This window comes from Lytechinus variegatus, chromosome 4 (genome assembly GCF_018143015.1).
Source record: "Lytechinus variegatus isolate NC3 chromosome 4, Lvar_3.0, whole genome shotgun sequence".
Taxonomy (NCBI): domain Eukaryota; kingdom Metazoa; phylum Echinodermata; class Echinoidea; order Temnopleuroida; family Toxopneustidae; genus Lytechinus; species Lytechinus variegatus.
The window spans coordinates 9,412,164-9,436,369 of NC_054743.1; the positions used below are offsets into that span (position 1 = coordinate 9,412,164).

The 24,206-nt window shown below is 36.5% G+C and overlaps 1 protein-coding gene across 1 annotated transcript; it reads right to left on the reverse strand.

Moving 5' to 3' along the window:
- Window positions 1-1,134: 1,134 nt before the first annotated feature.
- On the reverse strand, window positions 1,135-19,374 carry LOC121413327 (phenylacetaldehyde reductase-like). Its single transcript, XM_041606111.1, has 9 exons — window positions 19,234-19,374; window positions 12,569-12,770; window positions 11,523-11,704; window positions 10,722-10,856; window positions 9,241-9,447; window positions 8,428-8,508; window positions 7,619-7,740; window positions 4,324-4,526; window positions 1,135-2,667 (listed from the first exon to the last, which is right to left on the reverse strand). The coding sequence occupies exons 1-8, from the start codon at window positions 19,256-19,258 to the stop codon at window positions 4,365-4,367; spliced, it is 1,116 nt and encodes a 371-aa protein (XP_041462045.1). The 5' UTR covers window positions 19,259-19,374; the 3' UTR covers window positions 1,135-2,667; window positions 4,324-4,364.
- Between the last annotated feature and the right edge of the window lie 4,832 nt (window positions 19,375-24,206).

Sequence of the window (24,206 nt, forward strand, 5' to 3'; positions counted from 1 at the left end):
GTTTACTGCAGACGAGTTCAAGAGGTTTGCAAGGAAGTGGCAGTTTGAACATACAACATCGTCTCCCCATTACCCTCAAAGAAATGGGAAGGCAGAAAGCAGTGTAAAAGTTGCGAAATCTCTGCTGAAGAATGCTAAGACAGCAGGAAGTGATCCATACCTCAGCCTTCCAGCATTTCGTAACACACCAACACCTGGTGGCCGTTTCATAAAGCTGTTCGTAAGTTCAGAGCGACTTTAAGAACGACTGGTGATCCTTTCTTACGCGCTAAACCATCGCCTATGGCATATACCATTTACCAAAAGAAAGGATCACCAGTCGTTCTTAAAGTCGTTCTTAACTTACAAACAGCTTTATGAAACACCCACCAGGTATAGAAAGCAGTCCAATACAGAGGATAATGAACAGGAGAACTGGGACAGTGCTACCATCTACCAAGAGGCTGCTCAAACTAAAGATACAAAAGAAGGTTGGAGAGGAGATGAAAGCAGCCAAGGAAAGGCAAGCATGCTACTACAACCGAGGAGCCAGAGATCTGACACCCATTGAAAATAGGTGACCATGTTTGTCTGAAATCACTTTCACAGCAGGTTTAGCCGAGATGCTGATGAGATATGGAGTATTTGACCAAATTTGTTATTCCCAGAATTTTTTTTCCTAATCATGTCGGATTCACAAATGCTGCCTTTGGATTATTCATAGAAAGATTGATTTTAAAAAAAGAAAAGAAAAAAAGATTGCCTTACAATAGGCTACTTTCAATTTAATTCATGTGCATGAATTATTGCAGAAGGTAAAGGGATTTGTTTTATTTGGAAAGTGAACTCAATAAAATGTTTTTTAGTGTATACAGTTCAGATTGGGACTTTGATATATTTTGTTGACAAGCCATGTAGTCCAAATTATAGTGTTGTTTAATATTGCTACAAGGTTTGCGCATTTTACATAGGAAGCTTGTCTAATTACCTTGTTGGTCCACAGGGAAGGGAGCTCTACGAGACAATAAAACCTGAAGGAACAAGAATACCAAATGGAACAGTGCAAGACGTCACTTTGGCCCAGGCTCTAGATGTTTTTGAAAAGCATTGTCAACCAGAAAGGAATGAGACTATGGACGGTTTTTTACTCGAAGAATCAGTTGATTCGTTCTTAACTGAACTCAAAACTGTTGGTGGCTCACTGTAACTTTGGAGAGTTTAAGGAGTCTCTGATTCGTGATAGGATCGTATGCGGGATCAGAGATGGCATGCTGAGGGAGAGACTTCTACGAGACTCTTCACTTGATTTGGACAAGTGTGTCAAAGCTTGTCAACTGTCTGTGCTCTCCAAGGCCAGAGTGGATGTTCTTGTCGGTGATCAGCGACAAGAGGTTCGTGCAGTGAGCAATAAAGAAAACCCAAGAAATTGCAGGCAGTGCAGTGTAAATTCTGTGGATGTTGTCATGAAAGTTAAAAAGAGAAATGTCCAGCAATCGGGAAAGAATACTTCTCACGCAGTGGGAAAAATCATTTCTCTAGTGTGTGCAGGAACAAAGCCAAGAAAGACCAAGGTAAAGATCAGAGGAGATCAGAAGAAGCCAAAGAAAATACCAGTCCATGTAGTTGAAGCAGAAACTTCAGATGAAGAATCTAAGGAAGTTCAAATAGTTGAGCTGGAAGAAGAGCATGCAGAGTACAGGGTAGACAGGGTAAAATTCAAAAAGAAAATCTTCATGCTGATGACGCTGGATGGGAAGGATGTGAAGTTCCCGGTAGACTACAGAGCAACATGTAATGTGATCCGTAAGGTGCTGGCAAAAGAAGTCATCAAGTGCAAGCACCTTGTACTTACTGTCTTTAATCAAGTTCCCCTTGGCAAGACCCAAGTGAAAATGATTAATCCCAAGAATGGAAGGAAATACAAGTGGATTGCATCATTATAGACAGAGAGAGCATGCCAATACTTGGAAGCAGTGCAGCCCAGCAGATGGGATTGATCAAGGTCTGTGAGGAAAACATAATGTTGCTGAAGGCTGACACAGATTGTGAGAGTACTCTTTGAGGGGACAGGAAAACTTGAGGGAGAGTATCATATGAGTGTGGACGAAGAAGTTACACCGGTGATCCACCCACCAAGACGAGTACCAGTGGCTTTGCAGACCAAACTAAAGGAAGAATTAGACAGGCTTGAAGAAGGCAATATAATTGCAAGGATAGAGACACACACACCTTGGGTACCAAGCCTTGTCTGTGTGGAGAAGCCCAATGGAAAGCTAAGAGTGTGCTTAGACCCAAGAGATCTGAATAAGGGATTGAAACGAAACCACTATCCCATGGCAACAATAGAAGATATCCTATCGGACTTGACTAATGCGAAGGTGTTTAGCACCTTTGATGCGAAGAACGGATTCTGGCATGTCCAATTAGACGAGGCTAGTTCGGAGCTGACAACATTCAACACTCCCTATGGCCGGTATCGATGGAAGAGTATGCCTTTTGGTCTGTCCACCGGTCCTGAAGAGTTCCAGAGGCAACTGAACCTGGTGCTGGAAGGTCTTGAAGGTGTCAGATGTGTGGCTGACGACATACAGGTGTTCGGTAAAGGGGAGTGCTAAAGATGGAATCCAGATAAATGGTTGAACCCAAATGTATATCAGTGTGAAGCCTCCGTTATCTGAAGTTATGACACTGTAGTGAAGTTGATAGTTATCAGTAGGAGTAGAAGAGAAAACAAGACAAAACAAATAAAAGCTAGTTTCAGTTTCTTTTTAATACGATTTCTGATTGAATAACAACTAATAAAACCCCCTACAGAATAATTAATATCTATTTAAGGCTTTTTATGATGCAAAAAGATATGCACATGTTGCTCAGCATGGTTTGCCTGTGCTATATCAGAGAGTATTGCTGGATGCACTGATATCTAACAAACAGGCTTACACGCAAAACCAGCTGTGCAATATTGTACAACGCCTACTTAGCTTGTTGTACGCGATCAAATGGGAGGCTGAATGTCACACATTCGTACCGTTGCACACAAGACGTACCATCCAAAATGTACCATTGCACGGCTTTAGGAGGTGACGTCACAATGCGATTTCATTGAATAAGATGACAATGCGCGTACAGCCCGCTGGCTAAATGCGCAATGCTGTCCAAGATCATGTGCGCTTGTACTGGGCCCGGCTTGTGGGATTTTGCTTTTCGCTTTCAATATTTTTGCTCCCTTTTCATAGATTACTGGAGGGAAAAACTCTTGTTTTTTTCATATTTTCGCTAGATTCCGAGGCGTTGTACAACACAAATAGCGAATATTCTTATTCGTGCAATGGTTCGAGATTTCGCATTCGGTGAAAGAAACAAACGCTCTATTCAACTCGGCTAACGCCTCGTTGAATAGAGCATCTTTCTTTCACCTCATGCGAAATCTCGCACCATCGCACTCATGCCTATTCGCTATTTGTATATTGGACTTACTGCATCGTCTAATGAATAATAATCACAAAATATGATATTAATTATATTGGACAGCTTTTATTCAACTTCTGAGGTCCAATACTAGGATTGCACTCATCTTCAATTTGTGCAAAATTCAATAATTTGTGATATTCTATTCTGAGCAATCTAATATATCTAAGTAGAATGACAAACTGAATATGACACCAAAATTGAGTAAATTGCTGTCATTGATGATCTCCATCTCTTAACAAAGGAATGGTATATTTCAGTTAATAGTTATAATAAATCTACATGTACAGTACTGGCAATGAGTAATAGTGCACTAAATAGTGTTAAAATATACAAGTGTTCAATATACAAATGGCTCTAAAGGGAGGAAATTTGACTGAACAGACAGGTAGATTAGAGGTGTTCTGTCAATGTGAATTACAGAGTTGCCAACCAGAACAAGAACAATTCAGTTTTATACAACCTGAAAATCAGTATCCTGGAAAGGAAATCAGTATTTTCAGAGAAATACCATAGAACACATGAATTTGAAACTTAAGAAATCAGTATTTTGCATGAAACCATCAGTATTATTCACAAGTTTCAGTAATAAAAAGACAGGAAATCCATACTACATGTTCTTGGAAGGTCTGGACTATTCAAATAAGAGAAACCAATACTACATGTAACTGTACACAAAAGTTATATTGATTGCCAGACATTATTTCAAATAATGCAAGGTGGCTGGTATTTTTTCTTCACAAATAGCATGTAAATACATGTGTTTAATGTTTATATTGAGGTGTAAATCTTTGGCACTCATGTACAAGAATTTGAAAATAAGTTTTTTTTAATTCTAAACAAATACTTATTATTGATAGGAAAAAGAATGCTTACAAGCTGTATGATTTAAATGCACTGAAGGTCCATTGATATTTCTACGATGATGACGATGCACTAGCGCCTTCTGCTGTCTGTTGATCCTTTGGATTGAAATATTGCTTCTTCTTTACTATGAATCCTTTATCTATGCAGGTGTAAGCCATGTCTATCAATGAATCCTTAGCATCATATGGTTTGACTCCAAGTACTTCAGTAAACTGATGAAAAGAAGAACATGCATTTCAAAGTACAGATTTCACTTTATACTACGAATTATACACAATTATAGCATATTACAAATAACACTATTGACTTCACTGCATGAAGATGAAATGATCATGGAAAACTTATAATTTTTCCCCCAAAAAAATTCAACAACATAATAATCAAACTGATAATGCTATTTAAGTGAATCACTGGGAATATTGCGCAGCACTCCATGATGATCTTTTTCAGGTAATTAAAGGGAAAAATAAAAGTAAAAGACAAAGGTGAGGAACAGAAAGAAAGACGCCCATCAAAGAGAAAGAGAGGTACACGTGGAACTGCTTTGTAACTTTCATTATTCAATTGAAAAAAAGTCACCTTTGGCCCTTCCCAATCAAAATACCCAGGCACTGCCCCAATTAGTTCTATTAAACAAACAAAAAACATCTGGTAGATAAGAACTAGTGCTTTCCAAGAATTTGGTCATATTTTGAAGAGTAGAGGTAAAAGTAGAAATTAAATGTCTCTAGATATTTATACCCTATGATGCAGTCTTGTGACGCTGAAAAGGTTTAATGAAATTCAGTGATTGTCAAACAAGCTTAAGTAGGCCTACTGTCTAATAGGATATAGAAAAGAAACCATATGTGGATATCATTGTCATATCCCCCATCCCTCCAAGAAAAGCCCCAGAAGTATTTTTTTTTGCACAAAATGTTATTCTTCCTGTGATTTTATGGTCTAGCCTTATTACCCTGGTGTACTTGAATGTACCACTACGCAGTTATCAAACCAGATAACCATGTTAACTAGCAGTCATGAATTTATTTTCATTATAATGTTAATAATGATATTATTTTCAGGGATGAATAAGTGTTTTCCCCACCCTCCCTTCCCCCCCACACATGCACAAACCAAATACCCAACTATGCAATACTTTAAACGATCTTTTGACTCCTAGACGACCTTTGACCTTGTCTTCCTCATGAGCTCACATGTGGTATTACCCATGGATCGTATGAACATAATTGATGCAGAAACAGAGAAATGAGAGCAAGTTGAACAAAAACTTAAACATTTAGCAGACTAGCAGACAAACAAACTGACAGACCAACAGACTAACAGGAAATTTGATTATTATGTCACTCCCGAACTTCATTCAGGCGAGACAAATACCCCAGGGTTTTCAATTTTCAGCTTTTCAAGAAAAAAAATTTCCCTGATTTTTCACTGATGAAGTTTGAAAATTCCCAGATAATTATTCAAACCCATTCCCAGTTTCACATGTTTTCTAAGTTGTTGCAGTGAATTACATGTAAAAAAAACACACTAAAAAACCACCATAACCTAGCCTTGAAATAAGCGGGCGCTGAGCGCAAATTCGCGCTCATAACGCCATCAATTGCGCCCATGAAGCCCCCAAATCATCAAAATTTTGACAACCGGGCGCAAATATTTTCCAGGTAATTGCGCCCGCCGTGAGTGAGCAGTGAAGCCATATCATACATGTAATTTAAATATCTGTAAAGCCAAAATCAAATAACTTTCAATTTACGATAAACACAGTTTAAAATTGCCAAGTGCGTCTTTTTTCTGCACCATAAAAAGTGAGCTACGTCCGTCTTTTTTTTTTCCTGTAATACATGTGCGCGCATTCTTCCAGTAGCGGTTTTTCCATACTTCACCATGTGCAATTTCTAATGCACACATTTCCAGTTGGGATGTCACAATTCTGTGATATAGTAATTCGAATTGCACAGGAGATAAATCCCTGTTCACAGCACATACGATGTGTAAGTCTTATCCTCACAGTCGCCGACCTTGCTTGTCAAAACGGAGCCTTAATAATCCAAAATAACTTAGCTTATAGTTGTGAATTGTAGCTTTTTAATTTCTTTCCTGGAGAGGGGTAAATATGAATGAATAATCAAACAAGGCTCCATCTAAAAAAAATAGGAGGATGCCGCGTGCACTTGAGTGTGGTGTTAGCAAGCCAGTTTTGAGCTCATGTTGTCTGCCAGAGCTCTGGGTGAGAATTCTATCAGTAATGGCCTAAGTGATGGTGATTTTCCGTTTGAGATAGAGTTTAGATTTCATGTTAATTTTTGAAAACTGTCAAAAAACTTTATGATTTCTTCATTGTGATGAATATTTAAGTTATTAATGAATACATTTTCACCGAATTCAGACTCTCCCAGAATGAAAGGCATTTTCTGTGGAGATCTGCGTTTTCAAATAACTTGTGAAAAACTTAAGGTACGTGAACCTACAATACATGTACATAGCCTGTGGCTATGTGCTGGAATTTGAATAGACTGAGTTATTTATTGATTTCGTTTCTTAATTTCTTTAACATAATTTATATGCAATCCAAGTGCACCTCACAGCCACAATCACACACAAACACTCACCCACTCCCGTGATTCAAACCATAAAAAAAAACCTTAAAAATTATTTTTTTTTCCTAAATTTATTATTTGATCTGAATTCTATCTTTCTCCATCTCTCTCTCTTTTTTAAATTTTTATTTTATTCATTTATTTAGATTTTTTTTTTGGGGGGGGTTCATTGATCATGGTTCATTAAAGACGAAAAATAAATAAGCCCATGTCTGTGTGGTTGTAAAGGGGATGTGGAGTGAGGGTGTCAAAACACTTAAACATTTAGATCTGATTTCTTAAATGTTTGAATAAGCCAAATACTTAGCATATGCTATTCATGTACTAATTAAAAAATTGCTTACGATAAACAAATTTGTGGTGTGGTTCACCGTTATATATATATTTTTCAAAATTGCCCCCGGTTCCTGTAAAAAGCCCGTGAGCGGGGGCAATTAAAAAAAAAATTGCCCCCGGCTCACAGGTGCTTATTTCAAGGCTTGACCATAACCAGTCATTCAATGAATGTTGTTTTGATATGAAAAAAAATATAAGAGTGACTGACTACCGTGCTTTCGACTTTTGGGCCGATCAAAATTTCCTGATTTTTCCCTCATTTCAGGTATTTTTTTCAATCAAATTCCCTGATATTTCTCTGACTGGAAAAAAAGTAAAATAATTTTCCCTGATTCCCCGATGGGCTGGGAACCTAGAACTCTACTTACCCTATGGTTTGAAAATGTAGCCTTGTGCCCCTGTAGTGGTAGAATGTACTTGACAGATGAATCAAACCAGCTTACTACCTTTAGAAGAACGGGTGGGGCCATCAGACTTGGCGGCTTGTAACCTACATGAGGATGTTTCAAATTCACATTTACCTCACTTTGCAATAATAGATATATAATTAAGAGGCATTATAAGATAAATAGAAAAATAAGTGGATGGCATGGGGGCTGCCTCCAATAAGGAATTACACAAATAATTGGCAGAGCCAACAAATTTTCACAAGTATTGATCATTTGAAAATTAGACACAAGATATGGTTAAGTACAAAATAAAAATCAAAACAAAACAATGAAAATTACAAAATGTAACTGAAATTCAAGTGAATCGATGTGGTAGGTTTCCAATACCCATATATTTGTTTATTTCCATATATATCTCTGTGAAGATTAAACTATCACGCACCAAACTATATGTCATACTCTTGTTTCAACAAATAAACCGTATTCCCAATATCATTTCAATTTCATAGCACCAATGTGGCAACAAAACTTGTCCAGAAACATGAACCAGATTTTACTATGTAATTAGTCTTCTGATGGTCCAGATTAATGCAAGGGAAAGTGAAATGAAACAAAACATGACAGAATCAAATCATATCAGTTTTTAGAATAAAGGTTTACGATAGTCACGGTGAACAGGTATAGTCCTACAAACATCGTTGGATTTAAGTAAAGTAAAGGATAAAATATACTCAAAACACCACCCACAACATCAAGTTATAATTACAAAGTGGCACGAAGAGTCTTACCTTTATTTACAAACTCTTCCTTGAGGATATCTACCATTTCTCGAAACCACAAACTGTGAGGAGCGACGATATGACGATGACCTGTGAGAATCATCACAACATCGAAACAATATTATTCCTAATTTATACATCTGAATGACATCTTCAAGCTCTTATTAACAATGGTCATCAAAATTTTGCTTGCCCATACATATTGTACACATATTCGACAGAACACTTACAGGGATGAATCAAACATTCTTAAAAATTCTTAATAATAATAATAAACAGTTCTTGTGTAGCGCATATCACAATTATGAATAATGTCTCTATGCGCTTTCAAAGGACTTGGATATTATTACCCCAGCTGTAGCTTGGCTGCCGTAATTACTATGATTACAGCGCACACGCATTTCAAGGAATAAATTCCTGCCAGGAATTTAACACAAACTTTTGTTCAACAACTGCAGTTCTAGAACTTTCACAATGACATATATTATTTTTCAAGAGAACATTGAACATAAAATATGGAGGTCAGTTGTTCAGTTGTGGCAATTACATTTTAAGCTGCATTGTTGCGATAATGAAAACAAAAATAAGGAAGAAAAAGAAGATAAAAACAAATAAATAGAAACAATAAACAGAATAAAAGAATTAAAAAGGTAGTACAGGTCAAATGTTGAATATTTCATGGTCAATCTCCTGTGAAGGAATGCCAATTCCTGTAATCTTAACACAATAATAGGGTGCTTGTCAATTCTATCCTTTAATTTGGCCTCAACTCAAAATCTATTTACATCGGTCCTGGTTAAATGGGTTATTCTTCTTACAAACCTGGTGCCTCCGGGTGCGTCATGGCAATGACGTGAGCCTTAGCAACATCCCTGACATCACATACGGAGAAATTGAGCTTGGGAATAGCAGGTGGGTCTCGTTCGAGGATACGACGGATCACTTCCACGCTGGTTCCTGGAACTCCGCAGATGACAGGACCAAGGACCATTGCTGGGTTGATGACGGTAAACTCAAATTTAGACTCAGCTAAAGGGGTACAAGAGAAATGGATTTAATTAATAATGCTATCTTTGCAAAGATGGTGTCTGGTAAAGTCTAAGAATACAAAGGTCATGTACTACCGCAGAATATAGTCATAGACAAGAAGAAGAAACCTATACTTTGTATGCTATACAAAACGAACACCGGTCTCCTCAATATCAAGATAAATGAGTTTGTTCCACCGAACACAAGACATACAAGGGAGAATAACCAAAAATTCCTCCAGGTTCATCATAAGGCCAGTGTTTTTCAAGATTCCTTCTTTGTAAGCACGCACAATAAAGGAATGGAATTACCTCCCCTCCTCGATTGTAAATAGCCCCTCCCTGGAGTCATTTAAACCTAAACTGAATCAACTTCAATAAAGGTCATTCCACACACGCTGCGCTGCTCTCTTCACTAAGTTAATGTGGGTGTGTCTCTCAACTACATTTTGCTGAACCAACTATTCAGATTCAGATAAAAATCATGATGAAATAATCTCTGCTGACCACTATTCACAGAAGACATCACAGACACAAGCCCCTACAACAAAATAAAGAAATTCAGAATGCCAATTACACTTGCATAGAAAAATTTCATTCATATGATTTTTAATTTGAATGCCAATATTCTGAGAAATCTAAAATAAAGAATATTAAGCGGTTTATTATCAGAATTATTGGCATGAATTGTGGTGCCGCCACCCGTTTAGTCAGAACACCAGAATGAGAAAATACTTTACCACTGATAACAGTATATTCTGGCATGACAGACTCAGAATTCTCAACCTTTCTGTTTGAAAATAAGATTTGATTTTATTTTTTATTTGATTTATTGTTTTCATAATATAATACATTTGTCATTACATAACAAACATACTGTTGCATATTAGTTATTGTTATTTGGCATGAATCATGAAGGAAAAAAATGACTTTATAAAAAGTCATTCTAAACAAATATGATCTTCTACCAAATAATTTAAACATTTACAGTTTGCAAGAGGAGGATTGTCATTATAAGCAGATTGCTTGAAAAAAATGACAAAAGATGATTTACTAAAAAAATCAAAGTAATTGCATAAGGAAAAAAATACTAGGAAGATCTTATATACAAGAGCTCTGAATGGTTCAAAGATCAGCATATTTCACATCCCAGAGCTCAAACAGACAGAAAACTACCAGAAAACAATTCCCAGTGGGACATGTTCTTTGCAAGGGCAGCTATGCACAGAGGGTAGGCGCTGGAGCACCTGTCTACATGGCTGCAGAAACATGTACCTGGTAGTTTCTCTACAAAATCCCAAGCAGCTTTCTCTGCTAACGCCTTGCTCTTCCCGTAGGCATCCTCCATAGGACTGTTCATATTCCTCCAGCTTTCCTCTGTGATGGGTTCTTCATTAGTCTCAGTCAAATCTAGAATGAAGGAATGAAGCAAAAATAGCTTTCATTATACTTTTAAAAAGGTTTAAATAATGTCTAATAGAGAGTTGAAGTCTATCATTTATCTAAAAACTAACTTTCAATGTTTTAGAATATGATTAATCGTGGCAAATATACTGCAGGTTTTGATGTTGTTACCAATGACAATGGTACTCCTGATGCTCATGATCTGTGGTTGCAGTGATAAAGATGATGATCATACTGATGACAATAGTGGTGATGATAACAATAATAGTAAAGATGATGACGGAGATGATAATGATGGTAATGATGATGATGATAATAATTACAATGATGATGATGATAATGATGATGATAATGATAATGATGATAATGATGACAATGATGGTGATGATGATGATGATAATAATTACAATGATGATGATGATAATGATGATGATGATGATAATGATGATAATGATGACAATGATGATGATGATGATGAGGGTGATGATGTATATCTGATATCTGTGTTGGCAGTGATCAACCACCATAATGATGAAGATAATGCTACTGATGATGATGATGAATTTAGTGGTGATGATGATGATGAAGTTGCTGGTGTTGCAATAATGCTGATATCAATGATAAACATTGTAAATACACATTAGTATTACCTGAACAAAAAACATTACATACCACTGATGGCAAGTATAGAGCTGGTGAGTACGACCCTCTTGACTCCGCCCACATCTACACATGCTTGCAGGACCCTGGTTGTACCTTCTACAGCAGGCTTGATAATAACACTCTCATCCTTAGGACTCTTGTCTGGGAAAGGGCTGGCAGTGTGGATAACATGGCTACATCCCTGGACAGCACTGCCAAAGAGAGAAAAGGTAAAGCTTCATTCAAACAACTACATAGTTCTCAATGTATTGCCTACAAAATCAATGAGATAGAAGGATTAAAACAATTATGCAAATTATAGCACAATATATTTTTTTTATTTGTTGCAAGAAGCTGGCATAAATTCAAGCAGCAAGCCAATTGTTCAAAGAGGGAGGATTGAACTATTGTGCTCTCCCCCAACAGTGACGTACCTAGGATTTTCAACAGGGGGGCAAAAACGTCCGCCAAAAATTGGACAAGCAAAAAAAAAAAAAAAAAGGTTTTCAAGCTCGTCAGGGGGGCAATAAAGGTCTTCAAGCTCGTCGGGGGGGGGGGGGCAAAAAGGTCTTTCAAACTCGTCAGGGGATGGCAGGGATACGTACTTTGCATGGGTTGTGGCTCGTCAGGGGGGACAGACTGCCCCCCATAGGTACGCTAGTGTCCCCCAACATAAATAGTATGACATCATGGATTTATGCTGTGTTGCAAGGTGACAAAAACTGCACTAATCCTTGAATATCTGGTCCACATTTCCATAGGCAAGCTCACAACACTGAAAATGATTCACAATCTCATAATGAAGTCATGACATCATAATAACAAGACTGATGACATCACTCTGAAAAAGTAATGCTATAGGATTTTCTGTGTAACTTATGAAATCCTGTTTGCCTAAAAACATGTAATGTACAGATAACATATTTATCAGAAAAATGAGTTTACAATTAACAACTGTCTTGAACAAAATACTCTGTATCAACACTATCAATGAGATATCAATTTTGAATCCTGGACAAACTTAACTGCCTTTCAATCAAATCAAATTGACCTGAAAAAACTACATGTAAGCTTACTCTTTCCAGCATTCATCATTTGTGAGGTCGGCTTCTACGAGTTCCAGTTCATGGGCAGGATTCTGACAGAGTTCCTTGAGGGGTCCTACTTTCTTGGGGTTGGTGAGACTCCTGACTGTTCCTCTGACCTTGTAGCCAGCTTCCTGGAGTTGCTTTACAATGTGTGTAGCTATGTAGCCAGACGCACCAGTCACCAGCACCTCTAAAGGACAAACATAATGACAATATAGTTAAAATGTTACTTTTTCCCACTTTGAGCTTCATCAAGAATACATTTAAACATTTTGAAATACCTGGTACCCTTTAAAAATATTTAAGCTTATAAAGGAAAAAGAGATTGAAGGAAAAATTCAATGGACTGGAAGAGGCTGTAAACTGTATACACTCAATGTTTGGTGAGAGGACTCAAAACAAAAAAAATAATAATAAATGATTTACTGGTGAAAACAGTAAGACATCAGACTTGAAAGTGTGAAAATATAAAATTAACTCTGTATCATACATTACAAGGTACAACATTAAAATAATGTTGATAGTTCTAGTTTCATAAAGTAGATGACTAAAATCTAATGATATCTGCACATATGCTTGAAGAATGGAGCAGCAAAAAATTATTAGAACCTGAAAGCAAGCCTACATTTTTTTTCATTAAAATTCCATATCTTTGACTCAAAGGACACTTAAACAATGTACAATCAAGCTATCTAATGAACAATACACACATTACCACAGATTATTTGGTAACATGACCTTTCATTTCCTGCAGGTAAAATTGATACTACTGGGCATGTGCATGTCTGATTATCAAACACACAATACACACATATATGAGTAAGCTGATGCCTGTTAGTATACTCTCCAGTACACAAACATCGATATCTAGATGATTCTCTAGGGCATCAGTAATAATAACAATATTGCATTTATAGAGCGCTTAATATCATGATCTCTAAGCGCTTTACTCTACATGTACAACTTGTAGAAGACAACATGAGCAGACTATGAATGTAAATAGTAGTTTGATAAATTCACTAGAATATACAAGATCTATATCTCAAGTTGATAACAAATATTACTCCATTTATTGTTCTATATTCATAAACCTTTTGACCTTTGTATCATTAATATATGCATTATCTTTGATAAGATTTTAAAATTTCATGAAAAATATCAACTTGTACTTGGCATACTAGTACACCAAGACAAAGTCAATACATGTACAAATGCATTAAAGTTCATTTGGGAAACAATTTCATACTGTATACAGTATAGATTTCAATTGAATTTTAAAAACAAAATGGAAAAAGGTTTAAATATTCATTGTTTCAGTGATTGATCTTTTTTGACGATTATTTGGATTGGTTTAAATTTAATTATGTAGCGCCATCTTCAGGCTACTAATTTTGCTATAAGGAAATGGCACCATTTTCGAATTCCAGTTGATGAAATCTGTCTAATTTGGAGACATCGACGTGTATTATGAAAATATACACATAAGAAGGCAGAAAGGAGGTATGTAACGCTCTAAGGTAGTGATTATTAAGAATAATTAAAGTTCAATGATAAGATTATCTATGTATAAGTGCATTCAATAAGCACAGATTCATGATAGATAACTCAATGTGTGTACATTACATTAGGCCGATGTACAGTACATTACTTTCCGGCGGCCGACCCAATGTTGATTCGCAAATTCCAATTGTCATTATGTAATGTAGATTACGGCACGAGAACGAAATGCACATGAATGAAAGAATGTAAACAAACGTTGGCCACTGTTAGGTTGATGTACTATTATGAGTAAATTAAGTGCATGACATGGAGAAATTGAGAAGGTTAATGCAAGTTTGATACAGTGAAAGGTTGATTCATTCTGATAGAAGTATAGTTAGGAATGAAGAGTTATACAGGTTTAAGACATGTTATCATTATGAACAGAGTTGAGATACAAAGAATGCAAATGGTCAGAAATCTTGACTGATTGATTTATTATTCGTTCGATTTGTTTCATTTGTATACAGTTTTTACGGAGCATACGGAGTATATGGATCATTTGAGATAATTAAAGAATGATTGGAACCCCAAAGAAATGACCAATTGTCCTTTATAGAGATGCTTCAGCTACATTCATTGTCAATTCTTCTTTTCCCCCTTCTTCTTCTTCCTATTCATTTTTTATTCTCTTCCTCTCTGCCTCCTCCTCCTCATCATTCTATGATCCCTTTGTAATATTTTATTGATGCTTCTGTTCATTTAGTTAACATAATTGTTGTTTATATTGTTTCTTAAAGACCATTTGTAATGTTTCTTATTTCAATTGTATATTCAATGTTAAATGGGAATGAAACCTTTGGAACAAATAGGCTTGTGTCGAAACAGAAAAATTAAAGAACAAGAACAAAGAAAGTTTGAGAAAAATTGGAAAAATAATGAGAAAGTTATGAGCATTTGAATATTGCAATCACTAATGGTGTGGAGATCCTCCTATTGGCAATGCGACAAGGATGTGTGATGTCACATGTGAACAACTTTCCCTTTGATGGACTCTACAATACACCAAAATGTCTCTTTTTGCTTTTTCTTAAGGTGGTACAAACACTTCATCCATGATGTATTTTTTTTTAATCTGTATTATATGCCCTCCTATAGAGAGAACACATGATCTACTGATAGATGTGATAAAAGAGGCAGTTTAAGTGAAGTACAAATGTATATAGTAAAGTAATAGGGAGAGTTGTTCACAAGTGACATCACACATCTTTGTCATATTGCCAATGTTAGGATCTCCATAGCATTAGTGATAGCAATATTCAAATGCTCATAACTTTCTCATTATTTGTCCAATTTTTCTCAAACTTTTGTTGATCAATCTGTTTCTTTGATTTTTCTGTTTTCACACTTAAGCTATCTCGTTCCAAAGGTTTTATTTTCCTTTAACTTTTGGTAAAGTTCAATCTTTGAACTGTTTGGGCTTTTTAACCGTGTATAAATAAAATCAATCTCATCTTATTTTATCCAATTAAAGTACACAATAACTGCATGAGTAGAAGAGACCCTTCCTTACCTCCCCTAAAAAAAAAAGATGCAGGAAAGCTTCTCATATATTGACATAGGTAAGTCAGTGGAATATTTTCCTAAACTCTTAGAGTATTTTTGGTATTTTCTGAGCCATCCAATATAATATAAATATTTATGCTGTTTGACCTGCGACTGATCGCATGCGATGTTTTGAAATCGGCCGTGAATAATTAATAGGTGTGAGGAAATAGATACTGGCCAAAAAAAATCACCAATTTTAAGGATAACCGGAGGATGGACACGGAGTGATACGGGTGAAGAATAAGAAATTAAGCTATATTTCTATCTCCTTATATTTTTTTCCTATAATTTTTACAATAAATAACATTTTCATCCCACCTTTGTGACTCGGAATATCCAATCAAGTTAACTGTCCTGAAGTTCGGGTAGGTGGAGTGTATTGTATAGTCACGTATTGTATCACCGGACACTATCATATTTCCGGACGCGCATATTACTGCGTACGAAATCAATTTCGTACCGTAAGACTTCCGCAGTTCAATTTCACAGATCAATTCAAAGAACAAGTTTGCAAGAACAAGGCGAAAAAATCCAACTTTTACCTTATTTTTCTCTAAAATGACAGAAAATGCTTAAAATATCATATAACATAGTTTTGCATTAACAATTGATCCCAATTGATCTATTTTCTGATGGCAGTACGGACCTAATTTCGGGCCTGATTCGCCGAATTTCAATCTCATCCGCTCAATCGATCAGGGGCCTGTTGCATGACGAGATGAGCGATACGTAGGAACGTCCTAGGACCATTCTTCCGAGATAGGAAGATTGGCGACAAATCAGCGCTTTCCGTTTCACGAAGGTAATTTTGTCTTCCAAGTCCGCGACATCGTTTTATATCGATAGTATCGGAAAAATATTTAGTCTTCATCGTCACCTGAACCTTTTATTTTGGAATGACGACTTTTCATAAAATCATTTATTTCAATAAAAGGAGATCAAATGATGTTTTAATTATTAATGATCGTTGAATTGATGTATGGAGCTTACTTCATGAGGTAAAAAGAGAAAAAAAATGAAGATTCACAAACATAACTGAATAAAATCGAAATTGTCATTATTTGCCTTATTTATAACACGGTGTCCGTTTAGAGACACCTTTCATTGATATTTCAACGAAAGAGACCCTTGTCCGATATAAAAATTGATTTAACTAAGTAATTTCGACATTTTACTTGTTCAATATTCTGTATTTTTAAAGAATACTTATATATAGTGATAATTTTGCAAATTATGTGTTAATATGTTATTTGTAGAGGTAAAAATAGGGTTTGAATGGGGTAAACAAAATCAACAGTGTCTGATTGTATGAGACTAAAAAGGAAAATATGAGAGGCTGCGTGTGAAAAATCAAATTTATTTATTTTATTTGTTAGATATAACGCAAGAAATACAAATGTGAGTGTTTAGAGTATAAACATACCTCAGTTGCATGAAAAGTAACCGAAGACAAGAAACATGAACATTGCTGCAAACATGTTCCAGTGAATAAAGTCGTGCTTTGCAATAATAATTAAAACATAGAAAAAGTTGTGCAATCCGCAATGGAAAAAATGCTATTAACAGAAATAATGCTAAAAATTACAACGATCATAAACGTTGGTAATATTTAAAGTTGATCACTTAATTTATGGAAGCTTATAATTATAATAATATACTTGAATATACAAAATATGTTCAACGTTTCAATTCTTTTAACATGACATAATATATAGGAGCCGAAAGGGGCCTACCCTATGATTTGAAATGTGCCTATTCGCATGGTCTTTCCATAATATTTTATTTGATGAACTTATCTTCATTTGTAATTATTGTGATGGATTCGTAAGCTATAGGTCTAATCTGTATCTTAAATTCAATTAGCTATTTTGTTACTGCATTGTTTGTTTCACTGTATCCCATATCCAAGAATTAATTTTCATTGATTAAAATTAATCTCATCAAAAAATAATAATCATAATGGAAATGAAATAAAAATAAATTTAGCATGTTTAACATCTTAGTTTTGTATTATTCCTTTTTTTAGCTGAACGTAATAAATACTTTTTTTTTCCTTTTTTTCATGTTGTTTAATTGTCTACAATGAGAAAGCATGAGCGGTCAGAGAGATAGTGCAGTGCTGCCCATTTCGATAGTTCAAGTTTATTTTCTTTTTTAATGGAATAGGGGTGGGGATAGGACGGAGGGAGAATAAAAGAAAACATATTTAAAAAAAATTGGGCCTACATTACCCCCGGAGAAGTTAAAATGACATCCGTTTTTGGTCGTCTTGTCGACCTGAAATTGATGACAACTAGCCCCTGCACACAAAGAATAACTTGGCGCCATCCCAGATAAAATGCATCATCAACCCCCTAAAATATATGTTTAAAGGTGATTATGTCAGTGTGGCTTGCCGTAAACGCATTTTCTCTCAATGCCGACGGTGGCGGGCGGTGTGCAAAGAAGATCATGCCTACGTAGGACATGTCTGGAGGTGTCTTTCCAAGGACCATTCTTCGTATCGCCCAAATCGGCTTTGTGAAACAGTTGAGCGATATCTCGTTCTTACGTAGAATGGTTCTACGAAAGACCATTTCATGCAACAGGCCCCAGATCGTTGACGGCTAGTTCTCAAGGTATGTACCCCGGCCGTCAGTGCGCGCGAGGTAGATAGAGAGCCGTCAAGGATCGTCTGCGCATCGACAGAACCTGACTGAGGGTCATGATATGAATGAGCATTAATACTGGAAAGTGCCATATCGAACATGCAATCAAAAAAAATTCTAAAAATTAAATTAGTTAGCAAACCCCTATTTATTACAAAGATCTGCTCAAAATCGATATAAGAAAGCAAACAAAAACTTAGAATTTACTCATGAGATGATATATCATGAAAAAGTCACACCAACTCTTTCTTACATCATTATAATCAAGAATATTTTTACCCGTCCATCGCGTGTCCGGAATTATGATGTAACTTGTCACGCACGAAAATAATTGTTTTTCGCGGAGGGGTATGCGGCAAGTGTGGTGCAAAGAAAACGGTTGGAAAATATAAAATAATTTCATCATATTCATAGTTTTCAGAATATTTGGAATAGCAAGGTATAATTTTTCTTCATTGTATTTCCTCGAATTGTCATTTTTAAAGCACTGAAATAAAGGTGTCCGGTAATAGGATACACTGCCATACTATTTGTAGCACTAGCACTAGCAGTAGTAAAGTGGAGTGGAGCCTGCACGAACTTTGCTCGAGCCTCGAGGTACCGCCATCTTATTCTTAACATTGAATAAAATGACCACACTCCCTAATAATTCACACTCCATTATTCATTAATTCTTAGATCCTTCACACCAAAGCTTTCAATCACAACAAGAAGGTATAGATCTACTAAGTAGTACCAGCTGCACACGACAACTCACATTCACAACGTCAACGAAACCTAGCTCGGCCGCGCCCAGACCCAGGCCAGGATGCACGGCGCTCCCGCCGGCGCCGACGAAGTCAGCGGGAGCTCCGGCCGTGAACAAGTGTTCGCATACAAAAACAAATTGTTACCGAATGTGTCCCAAATGATACGTACTTTCTACTCCAGGTTCAGTAGACATGGCGAAATCGATCAAGTGTTATCTTCAAAATAACTCATAAAATGAAGCTTGACACTGCACTCCAGACGATCTCCCAATATTTTTGTCACGGGTTCTAATTTTCTCACTCTCCGAATCTGTTACCGGTATTTTATTTCTCAGTAACAAAACCGGATATACGCGCTTTTACGGATCAGCTGGTTGAATTTGGGGTTGAATTGCGTAATATCAGGGAGCTCGAGAGCCGGCCGGGGGGGGGGGGGGATGGGAAGGAGGGATGTGTGCATGCATACATCCATCCATCTCAGGAGGGGGGGGGGGGTGGCCCATCCCCCCTTGAGAGGCACGTACAATTAAAATTTGTAATGTGAAAGTGCAGTTAAAACAGAAGTGTGCCCCCCCCCCTTGAAAGTGAAGACTGAAGACCTTTTTTTTTTCTTTCTTTTGCTTGTCAAAATTTTCCTCGGGAAAATCCCCCCCCCCTTTGGAAAATCCTGGGTCTGCCCCTGCATCAATCCATTATAGCTTTCTGGAGTTCGGATGGGCCGGAGGGTTGTACAATCAGCCCCCCCCCCCCCCCCCTATTTCAAAGTGGAAAAAATATTTTTTTAATGAAATATTCTTAGATAAACATATAGGCTAGTCCTGTAAACCGATTATCTCATTTTCTGTTTTGTTTTCTTCTCGCACACTTAGATAGTATACAGACACCCTAGCTCCAGTGCAATACACTCACATGACTCGTGCTTGTAGAGCATTCCCCACCCCACCCCAACTTGAAAAGTTCTATAAACCATAAAAAAATGAGGTTTTGATTTTGAACGGGTCAAAATGGAGAGCGAGATGAAATATATGAAGGGGGAAGAGAGTGGAAGGACAAAATGCATTATGAAAGATTTCTGCCTAAATGAGACAGAAAATCGTGTACAACTCTTGAACGCACACACAGGTCACGGAGTGACCCTGAGTGCAAACAGCTGACTGTTAGAACTTAGGGGTGATACATTTTCTAAATAGGGGTGATCAAACTCACTGGAGGGACTTTAATTCACTTATAACAAAGAAATGTGTACTACAGTACTCCTGTTGAATGCTCTGATGAAAATTATATGAGTTTCACATTCATTTAAACGGGAGGACAAGATTATTGTATATATCGAGTGCATTATGCATAAATCATACTACCATTGCGACCCCTGCCCGGCCGATGGTTCAGGCATGACAATCCTGAGTGACGTCACCGATAGAGACCTCAAATGCCAGGAGAGCCTATTCGACAACTAACTTCATCTAAAAAACACGTATTGATCTAACATCCAATGGGGTAATGGCTTTCATTTTCGTGAAATATACACTCCATTCTTCAATAAATCTTTCACCCCGTCGTTAACTGCCCGTTCATTCTCGAGCAATGGGGGAATGAATACAGAGTGTCTCAAAGTTTGTGTGAAAAAAGGTGCATTTTCCATAGAACTTCTGCCAAAAAGCAATGCGTAAGGGAAAGATTAGCCCCAAAACACGAATAGATGAGTTAATCAAATGGAATGAATCATGAAAATCAGTGAAATATAGTTTCTCCTGTACTCATTACTGAATACCCCGACTTGAGACGATTAATTTTTCCCCCTCTCCATCAACTTTTAAGAAAAAGGGTGCATATTTTCATAAAAATATAGTGTGTTATATCGACGGACGCCCGTGCGTACGAGCAGGAGGAAGCCAAATGTCTCGTATTTTTCATAATGACCACATGTGCGATTGGAAAGAGAGGTAGTGGAGGAGATCGAGAGAAAGAGATGAAGAAAGGGGAGTAGAGAAACGAGGACTCATTAAGGGAGAGAAAGAGAAGGAAAAGAAAAGAAGTGGAAAAAGAAATAAAGAAATGCGCTTTGCAAATCAATAAATAATAGTTTATTGAACCAATTGATCTTATACATCCACCGCCGAATATACATAATCATGCGATTAATATTCAACTTGCTTTAATTTGAAGCCAATATATAGGCAAAGCGTGATCAATTGATTGATTTATTTATTTGGCAAGTCACCATAACATATTATACAGTAGCATTTAAACAACAGGCTTGCACAGGATGACACACGAAAGCTCGAAAGCTTATGTACAGTGGGGTCCTGAATTAATATAATAAAATGGTACGATTATACTATTTACATATTAAAAATGAAGAAAAAAAATCAGAATTTAGTATTACCAATAAATAAGATATATAGACAATAAATAAGATATATACAAGAATATAACGAAGAAGAAAAGAAGGAGAAGGAAGAGGAGCAACAGAAGAATAGTGGGGACGAGGAGTAGAAGGAGACGGAAGAAACTGATAACGAAGGAAAATAAATAAGGAGAACAACAGCAAAAACGGTGACGACAATAACAACACGAAGAGGAGAATAGGAAGAGATAAAAGAAATAGAAAGAATAGAAGAAAGGACATATCGAAGCTTCAACCACACTATGTACATAATAATACCTGGTAGAGAAGAGAAAAGACCTAGGTCAGTATTCAGGCTAAATCAACCGTATAACATATCATTTGCATCTTCTTTTTGACTCTCAAGTGAAAGATATATTCTTTCAATTTCCTCTTAAAATGCAAAAAGTTTCCTATTTCCTTTATATAATTGAGAAGGGAATTCCAATGTTTTATAGCATCGTAATAAAAGGAGTTACCAATACTCCCTATCCTTTCTGGTATATAAGCAAAAGTTGAAATGGCTGTTTCTTGTATTATAGTTATGTATTTCGGTAACGAGATTAAAGTTTGATCCAATGTAATGATTCGATCTATTGTGATAGATTTTATGCACGTGGTGCAAAATAAGCTGCTTTGATCTTTTGACTTCATGAAAACCTGCTCCAGAGAGTTCGGTATAGCCAACATGGGTTCTGGGACCAGAACAGTTAATGAATCTAACCATTTTATTCTAATTTTCAACTTCTTTTTATCGAGTTCGCTTATGCCACTAAACCAAGCAGGGTTAGCATAGTCATATAAACTCTGAATAAGTGCAAAACAGAGAATACGCCTTGCTTTTTGATCCATACAACTTTGATACCTGTACAAAAATTTCAAACGGGCAGTCGCCTTTTTTACGATTGATTCTACTAAAGATGAAAATGAAAGGGAGCTAGCCAACTTAATGCCTAAATACTTTACAGATTCTTTCCTCTGAATTATTTTATTATTGCACGATACTTCAAATTCAAATGAAGTTTTATGATTACTTTAAAACAAAACAGAATGCTTTCGGTTTTGCCTAAGTGTAACGATAATCTATTATCAGTCATCCAATCGACACATGTAGACAGCTGTTCGCTAAGTTTTTCCTCAACAAATTTTGGGTTGGAATTTGAACAAAGTAGTACGCTATCATCTGCATACAATAATAGTTTACAGCCAGCTTTTATACAAATAGACATGTCATTGATATAAGTTGAAAATAGGATTGGGCCTAAAATACTTCCCTGTGGAACTCCACACGTTATAGGCATAATTTTGGAACGAATATCGCGAATAGCCACTACTTGATGTCGATTCGACAAGTAGGATTTGAACCTGCTACAGTAGCCTGGTTAAAACCCATTATTTGTAATTTTTTCAATAAGATGCCGTGATTAATTGTATCAAATGCTTTTTGAAGATCTAGAAGTACCATCCCAACGAATTGTCCCTTAGAACAATTCGTTGGGATGGTACTTCTAGATCTTCAAAAAGCAAGTCAATCTCTCATGGTTAAAGGACGGTTCCACCCCAACAAAAAGTTGATTTGAATAATAAGATTTCTAAAAATCCAACAAGCATATAGCACTGAAAATTTCATGAAAATCGGGTGGAAAATGATAAAGTTATGACATTTCAAAGTTTCGCTTAGTATTTCACAAAACAGTTATAATTCTGGTCGGTATGCAAGGGAAATGATAACATCAACCACTCACTTTTTGGTGAAATATGAAATGTTTTAAAGTTTTCCTCATATGTGAAACAAAGTTTTATTCCTACCTGAACATGAGGAATTTCTATTGTTTTACAATTTTGTGGTTTAGTAAAGTCGTTCATATCTGAGTTTGCTTGTTTGATTTTTTTATCATTATTCAAATTAAACATTTTCAGTGGTGGACTTGACCTTTTATTAGAAGCATTGGTTGATAATCAAGGATCCATATCGAAGATCCGGGCCCATGACCATGATTCCTGTAATTTTGTAGTGATAGTTGACTTCATTTCTTGCTAACAGGGAAGTCAATCTGCAGACAATATAAAAGTCAAGGTTATAATGGCAAAGTTACCATTACTGTATGGCAGCACGTGAGGTAGCTATAAGGGGGGGGGGGGCAAGTGGAGCACGCCCCTCCCCCGCATCGGTTGGTCAAAACACACACACAAAACGGGGTAAGGAGAAAAAGAGGGAGAAAGAAAGACAAACATAGCGGGGGAAGAAGACATTACTTTATCATTTTATATAACATTAAATATTTTCCATAACTTTATGAAACATATTAATATGGGTATTCGTCACTCCCGTTGATATTGATCCTGTTCACTAAAACATTTCCCGTTTTCAAGTCAATATACACCACCATGTACACTCCGTGCTTACGTTCGCATGAAGTGGATTGGTGAGATGATGTTTCCATGAATTCCTAAAAAACAATCCTCAAAATGTCTCTTTTTCTGGTCTTAATTTCAAACATTTTCAACTCGCGCTTCGCATCATTTGGTTAGTGAAATACGTATATAGTCCTTAATGAATTCTTGCCTTAGAATGCCCTCTAAATCAGTTATGAATATCAAAAGCTTCGCGCTCGCCTTGATTAGTAAGAAACGTACGGTTTTGCTAATAAATTACAATTACTACAAATGTGTTTAGGTGTAATTCTAATAATAATACAAATAAATCAGCACGCGCTTGGCGCTCACACAAAGGCTTGGCTAACGGATGCAGAGAG

What these genes read in the sequence shown, in the direction of transcription:
- LOC121413327 (XM_041606111.1), bottom strand. Translation starts at nt 19,258, where the DNA reads ATGTCTACTGAACCTGGAGTAGAAA. An exon ending in TACTGAACCTGGAGTAGAAA is followed by an intron (nt 12,771 to 19,233) that starts GTACGTATCATT and finishes TTTGTCCTTTAG; the next exon opens with AGGTGCTGGTGACTGGTGCG. An exon ending in TTTTGTAGAGAAACTACCAG is followed by an intron (nt 9,448 to 10,721) that starts GTACATGTTTCT and finishes GTACCCCTTTAG; the next exon opens with CTGAGTCTAAATTTGAGTTT.